At 45.1% G+C, this 7,827-nt stretch overlaps 1 protein-coding gene across 1 annotated transcript in view; it reads left to right on the top strand.

Moving 5' to 3' along the window:
• The first annotated feature begins 968 nt into the window (after window positions 1–968).
• LOC142591405 (uncharacterized) overlaps window positions 969–7,827 on the top strand; it is a 32,887-nt gene continuing 26,028 nt past the window's right edge. Inside the window, exons 1-2 of the mRNA XM_075703733.1 lie at window positions 969–1,058; window positions 1,580–1,692. Of these exons, the coding sequence (XP_075559848.1) occupies window positions 969–1,058; window positions 1,580–1,692 (203 nt within the window). The remainder of the gene's footprint in view (window positions 1,059–1,579; window positions 1,693–7,827) is intronic.

The following is a 7,827-nucleotide window of genomic DNA, read 5'->3' as shown; positions in this document are numbered from 1 at the left end:
AAATTTTCATTATCACAGATATCTAAGCACGTATAATTACATGTGTGCGTGAACAGCTTTGACTGTTCCAGCTTTATTATGTGTAGCTATATTTCGCTTCAGTGTCCATTTCTTTTCCCGTAAGTTTCTTCAAAGTCATTCAGAAATTCATCTACAAATGATGGACCAAGACGATTGGATTATCAGTAAATGCTACTGTGTGAAGTCTACGTTCCAAGCAAGTCATACCGGTGGATGTGAGAGGAAGATATACTGTTACAAATATGTGCCAGTCAGGTAAGTACATTCTAAAATTATTTTTCGGCTCCAAACTATCGGGGCAGAGCCTGAAAAGGCAGTAAATTACAACGCATTGGTGGTGTAGTATGTAAGTGCATGTAACTTTTTAAGTATGAACGGTGTTGCCAATACTGGCATTAAGCTAAGCTGATCTATCACAACATGCTACGCACTTCAGCAAATGTAAACTATGTGCTTAGCATAGCTCACTGAGGAGACCGGAAAAAGTAAGTACAGGACTTTTGCACCGCTTGAAGACTAGAAAAAAGTCTATAAAAATTGTTTTTCACCCACATGATTCAGCCCCCGAGTGCAATTTTTCAGTTGGAGTCGCTCTCAAACGGCTGTCATTTGCATTAAATATAAAACTTGGGGCATATTTGGGCATATCTGTCGTATCTGTGCAACTTTAGCCATTTCACGTGTCACAGGAAATATATGGTAGCCACAAAGGAATAGATGGTATCAGCAGGCATATGATTTTTCCCTTCGAATGTGGTGCCTGAATTTAGAAAATTAGAAAAATCTTAAATAGCTCATCTCTAGGTGACCGCATATCTACACGCAGTGTCCTGGTAGTGTAAAAGTCTGATTAGTGTATGAGGACTGACGGAAGGTGGGCTTCGCGGCTGTGGAACTCACAGACTGCTAACCCGTACATCCTGATTATGCAGGTTTTCTACCGTACCATGGCCCTGCTGCCCACGTCGGCCCTACTGGCAGCCTCACCTGCCACACCTGGAAGCTACCCGCCTGCTATCACTGATGGTGAACTTTATGTTTGTCTCTCCCTTTCGCCCATGCTTCAGGACGTCCAGCAGTGCCTCCACTCCCGCTGTGGATCGTCGATAAAATCCAGCTGCCCTATCGCCGTCGACAGCATCCTCTACGCGACCTATAAAGAAGCAAGCACCTTTCAGTGCGCACTGTGGGCTTCGCGACTGCGCCGCTACACAGACTGCCGACCTGTTGATTCTGATTTTGCAGGTTTTCGCCCGTATTATCGCCCGGCAGCTCATGTCTGCTCTACTGACAACCTTGCCTGCTACTCGGGGAAGCTACATGGCTACTAACAATGAAGGCGAACTTTGTGTTTGCCTCCTCCTTGTCGCCGATGCTTCAGGACATCCGGCAGCTTCTCCACCCGCTGTGGATTGTCGTGTAAAATCCAGCTGCCTTACCGCCGTCCATAACATGCTTTACGCCGCCTATAAAGAAGCGACCACATTTCAGTGTGCACTGTGGTCTTCGCGGCTGTGCCACTACACAAGCCGCCTAGCCGTTCATTCTGATCATGCAGGTTTTCGCCCGTATCATCACCCATCTACTCATATCTGCCCTGCTGGCAGCCTTGCCTACCACTCCGGGAAGCTACCTTCCTGGTTTTCCAGCGTCCCCTGGTTCGGTGTTATTGTGGGTGGCATGTGCTGCTGCCAAAAATTATATACAGCTATGAAAAATTCTATGTGATCTGTCACACACACTGTGATCACACTATGTGATCGGTCTCAGAAACTGGGGTGCAGCGAAGTTTTCAAATTGTTTGGCATAAATAGTGAAACTCTGCGCCATTTCATACAATCTACTTGTAAAGATTTCACTAGGGTACTGCCGGTAGAACCCCATTTATTGCTCTATTTCTCCGGCTAACCTCGTCGTCTTCTTCTCTTCTTCATTATTCCGCTGGCGATGTGGATTCCACACACTACCAATCGGTTGTCCTCGCCCGCACGATGATAATACGGTAGCACGTTCCTAATTCAAGCCTTTTCAACTTTTTCACAGGGTCCATGGTAGTATATTGTCTTCAGCAGTTTTTGTCTAGCTGTCGTGATAACGTAGTAGGGTCCTGTAAACGGCGTTTTGGAGTCAAGTCCCTTTCAGACCAGAATCCACGAATTTGGTTCAATCTCCGGAATTTTTGTGCAGTGTCTGCGGTCAAAATTCTTTTTCATCGTCGCTCTATATTTTTTTAGCTGATGAGAAGTCTTGGGATGTTCATTTAAAACAATTTGTTTCACTAAGTCCAATTCGTAGTCCGCTGGTAGCCATGAGCTCGTTCCCAATGCTCCAAAATTGGGGCCGCATCCCAGGCCTACTGTATGTGATCTGTTGTGATGTGGAACAGCGGCTTCCAAGGCGCATTCTTCTAATCTTCAAATCCCTTATCACTCGCTCTGCAAGGGAATTTGCTTCCGTATAGTAAGGTGTTGGGGAGTGAAGGGTGGTATTTCTTTTCTCAGCCCAAAGTCGCAGTTTTTCGCTTTGAAAGGCTGGGCCAATGTCTGCGACGACGACTGTGACGTTCTTGAAGAGTTCTCGTTCCAGTAATGATATCACGCAGTTTGCGTCCTCCTTTCCAGCTTTCGAGGCTGCAAGATGCGTTCATTTGTCCATGGCGGCAAGGAATGCTTGCGTCCTCCTAGCTTCACCGCCCTTTTTGATTTCAGCGACATCAAGATGAACAACTTTGAAGGAGATATCGCAATGCTCTGGCAACATCGTCCTGTTGCCTCTAAGCTTCTACTTGGCTTTAAAAACTGACACTCTTGACAAGTTTTCACATAATTTGTCTTCTTTCATGTTTTTCCAAGTGAAGCGCTGGACTATATTATGGTGTGTCTTCCAGAATCCGTCATGTCCTCCTGACTCTGGACTAGTGTGGTAAAGCTTCGAGACTGTTGATACCTAGGTCTCCGGGACGCAAATTTTGCCATTGTTCAATTTCATTTTCCGCGTGCCTTCCCAAAGCTCTAATACGTATATATTTCTAGTTGGGGCTTCATGCGGCACGTGGAGTCGAGATAGAGCATGGGAAAATAATGTCTCTGTCCAGGGCAATGTATGACGTCAAAACTAAATTGTACTTCGCTAACACATCGAGCTATTCTGCCATTCGGCTTCGATAGCTCTGACAGGTATGTCAACGCCTGGTTGTCTGTAAACAGCATAAAGTGGTTGCCTTCCAGGCAGCTTCAGAAATATCGCAAGGCTAACACCAGCGCCAGTGCTTCCTTTTCCGTAGTTGCATAATTATCTTAAGTCTTCGTAAAAGTGGAAGAGTAGTGACCTACTACCCTCAGCTCCTTTTCTTGGTGCTTTGTAGCATCAGCTTCGTAGAGTATGGTGCCCCCTCCATAACAATATGCGTCGGTATAGAGGTCAAACGGTAGCTGGAAGTCGGGGAGCATTAATACAGGGTCCAATGAAATATTACGGACAGGCTCAGTGTAGCTATTATCACACTCTTCTGACCACACAAATGGCACACCCTTCTCGCTCAATGAGGTGAGGTATTTGGTTTTTCTGGCATAGCCTTTTACAAATGCACGGAAATGGCCCATCAGTCCCAAAAACACTCAGAGGGAGTGAACATCACAACGGTTTCACCATTTGCTTTATCCGTTGAACACTCTCTTCCTTGGTGCTTTTCGTTTCACCATCAAACACCCTTCCGGGGAAAAGCAGCTTATTACAAGAAAACTTAAATTTCTCCAGGTTATTTTCATTAAAATGAAGAATTCATTTCATTTCTTCATGTTAATAATGTCACTGATCTCGGGACCGCATGGTCCCCAGATCAGTGACACGCGACACACCAAATTGTTTCGCGTGTCAACATTTCTTTCGCCTGGAGAGAAGCATTCGTTTTCCTATACTCGAAGAGGGCAAGGACCTTGCCCATTCATTGGTTATAGAGATATAGCTCTGACGAATTCTTTATGCAAACTATAACAGAAAATTATTGGGCATCGCGTCATCTATTGTCTGCGAAGCAAGAATATACTCGGTCCCATACAGTGCAATTCTACGGAAGGTAGATCCAAAACAGATCACGTTGTTCTATTTGAGACAAATATCCGTGATGCTTCTGTCCACAAACAATTTTTCTTATCAGTATTTTTAGATTTAGAGAAGGCTTACGCCACAACTTCGCTCTTTATAATCCTCTGCGATGTGTCTGAAATGTGTCTGAGACAACTTACAGAATGTGATGAATGTGATTCAGAGCTGCCTGTCCCATTGTACGTTCCGTGTTAGAGTTTGTGACGTTCTGTCCCATCCTTTTATGCAAGAGTCTGGTGTGCCACAAGTCGGCTTGCTGAGCTGCTCTCTTCTTACGGTCAGAATAAACTCGCTCCATACTGTATTCCACGTAGTATGGATAATATTTGAATGAAATCCAAATAGGTTACAAATCACGTATTCTAAGTATCTGCAGGCGATGAGTACAGCTTTTCTTAATTAAACTGTCCAAGTGGGCGGAAGAAACGGTTTTAAACTATACCCTGAAAAAAAGTAAGTGCATGCTGTTTTCTGACAAGACAGGTATGCAGCCGGACTGCATAAAAGACCTCAAGGGAGATCGGCTATCTGTGAGCCGTGAATGAATATTTTTAGACATCCTTTCGGATAGCAAATGAACTTCTTTCCCGCACCTTAAGTATCTGAAAGGAAAATGAATCAAGGCTATGAATCTTCTGAAGCTCTTGTCGCACACATCCTGGGCAAGCGACAAGGAATGCCTCATAAGATTGTCGAAAAGCCTAATATTATGATGTCTTGACTACAGCGCTATAATATACAATTCTATCAATCACTGCGCATTGAAAACGTTAGGTGCTATCTGCTAATTACGCATCCGCCTTGCTACAGGCGCCTTGAGACCTAGTCCTGGGCAAAGCTTGTACGTTGAACCTAAGGAATGGTCTCTATTGTTCCAGAGGACATATTTAAACATTTCCTACGCCTTAAATTTAAAATCAGCTGTAGATCATCGGTGTAATTCAATTATTCACGACTTCTCCAAGGCCACTCTGCTACGTTACCACCCAGCCATTAGGCCTCTTATGTCCCTCCGATTGGAAGCACTGTCGGAAGAAACCGGAATCCCCCCTTTAGAGAACGTCGTGGTGGCTCCTACTAGGCTCCCACTGCCTTGGCAGTAACAGATCATCCAATGCGACATTTGTTTTGTAGAAATATCGAAAAGATACCTGATGCGCATACACATTCAAATTCTTTTAACCTTAAGGAGAAGTATGCCTGGGCTCAATTTTATGCAAATGATTAGCATGCTCCTCCAGTTCAATTCATTAGACAAATTTCACCCGAGCTATTGAGTTTATTGTCTCATTTAGTCTAGTTCGAGACCTAATCAGTTTTCGAAAATGTAAGAACAATGTTTTTAACGAACTATATGCTTTTATATGCTCTCCTTATATGGATAGACAGGTTATCACTCTTTGCTGGGCACGTGACCACAGTAGCATAAAAGGCAACGAAGCTGCCGAGAAGAACAGCGACACCGACACAAGCATACCCCTTTCAGCCACGGACCTTAAACCTTAGAATACGTCGCAATTTTAAGAAAACCCTGGCAGGAACATTGGGATACTCATGTATCAAATGAGCTACCCTTGATCAAACCCAAATTAGATTACTGGATAACAGAGAAAACACCACATTTCAAGGAAGTGTTCCTTTGTCGAATAAGAATAGGTCATACCTTCGACACACACTCTTAGCTTTAACTGGAAGTGACCCTCCCTCATGTCCAAGGTGTGGCGACAACCTTACAGTTCAGTTAAAGTACGGTCTTCCACAGCAGAAAAATAAAAATTGAGCGTAAAAAGTACTTCCATTCGACGAGTCATCAACGCATTTAACTTCACAAAACAGTTTTTCTAAGTACTGCTTTTTAACAAGGAAACACTTTTCTTGCTCTTTAGATGACGTTAGCATCTTATAAATCATTTGCCCGGGTCGTGTTTAGCATATGCTAGCCTTTGAGGCTGCAGCGGCACTGCCATAAGTTTACAGAGCACGTGCCTCTTACCCCTTGCTTTACATCAAGAGCCCTTTGAGGAAGTAGTGCTTGTATGCATCCTTTCATATCACTTCTTCCTACCGAAACTTAATGCCTTTTTATCATGATTTATTGTAATTGTTCTGATGCTTATATTGTTACCTAGGAAGACGCAAACGGAAAGCTATATACAAATATATTTACAAGGGAATACGCCGCACCTGGCCAAGAGGCAACAGCCCGCGCTAGCCTCCAATCGTCGTCGTCTTCTCACTGCTTGCCTCTTCGTCATTGCGAATATTGTTCCGTAGCAACATATTTTCCGCAGTTTACAGCGAACCATTTTTGTGAATCCTTACAGCCAGATCACATCTACATTTGGAACTAAATTTCACCACTTCACACATATTGAGCCATTCATTATCATATGCCATGGCACTCTTTGGCCTTCGGCCTGGAGAAAGTCTGGTAACAAAGCGTTATTATTGAGCACAGTACTGAAGACACCGACCTCTGGCTAGTGAAAGATGAAGGCGACGATACATTGTCCTTGGTAGCGCACATTCTGTCCCCCGTAGCGTTTAGGGCCGTTAATGGGTGCCTCTCCAGGCGCCGTAGTAAATTTGGTTATACGCTCGAAGTTGTTACGTGTCCACTAGGGAGCGTTCTGCCGGAAAAATTATTCATGTCGGCTCATTGATAACCGAGGTAGATGTCCGTACCACGAACCTATGCATATCGAGACTCCTTCCCCACTCGCCCCGTTTAGCTTTCGCAAGCGAAATTCCTTCACTGGGTTCTTCCATGCAGGACTTCGAAGATCGCGTGATATCTACGTCACTGGCCCCGCCTTCTCTTTTCTTTGGTCTTCGCTTTTTTTTCTGGCGCTACGAATTTCCGCTGACGGCGTCGCGGGCGAGCTGTTGCCGCATTCGCGCACCGCACGATTTTGCGCGTTGCGCAGTAGAAAACATGATTAGCAGTATAATTCACTGCTACATGAGTACTGAGGTAGAACAAGCGGACCGCAGAGCATGATCACGCGCTGGAGCACGGTAGGAAATGTGATAGTTTCGGTACCTGCGCACCTGACCGCACGACGGTGGGAACAAGCAGATGAAGCGGAAGTACATCTCTCTTGCTTTGGTGCGAAGTAAAGCGAAAAGCACGCAGACATTCCGTTTGGGGGTCTTAATATTTCTCTAAACTTCAATTCGTCAATTCAAGCAACAGATCGCACAAATAAGAGATGGTGCCCTGAATAGTTCTCAAAGTCACGTGTCACCACGAGCGACGTCACACTGCGGACTCGAGTAGGCATGCGCAGGGACGCGACTACGTCATCCTCCGGCTTGGAGCGCAGCGGCCGCGAGGATAGTGAAAAACTGCGTTCGGATTGAAATTTTCAATCCTACCGTGGCGCATAGCAATGTAATACTTTGCAGACACGATCGTTATTACGCAATCTGTGCTCGACGCTTGTGAGCTCAATATGGCAAGGCTTGGTGAAAGGGCCTTTAATAAAATCTGCTGCAAGTCTGCATTGAGGAGTTAGAGCACCGTACTTAGTGGACGTGCTGGGTTGTTTTGCATGATACAGGAACTTTAGAGCCGGATGCCTGACCTCCGGTTCAGCCATCAGAGATCCCAGCTCATTGCATGTGCCTCCCATACCCCGACCCACCATCTGTACAAGCGTGCCGCGGCAGCGCGACACCGCTTTCTTTAGCAGTTCAAGC

The sequence above is a fragment of the Dermacentor variabilis genome, chromosome 8 (assembly GCF_050947875.1).
Source record: "Dermacentor variabilis isolate Ectoservices chromosome 8, ASM5094787v1, whole genome shotgun sequence".
NCBI classification, from domain to species: Eukaryota; Metazoa; Arthropoda; class Arachnida; order Ixodida; family Ixodidae; genus Dermacentor; species Dermacentor variabilis.
This window is presented reverse-complemented; position numbering and strand designations above follow the sequence as displayed.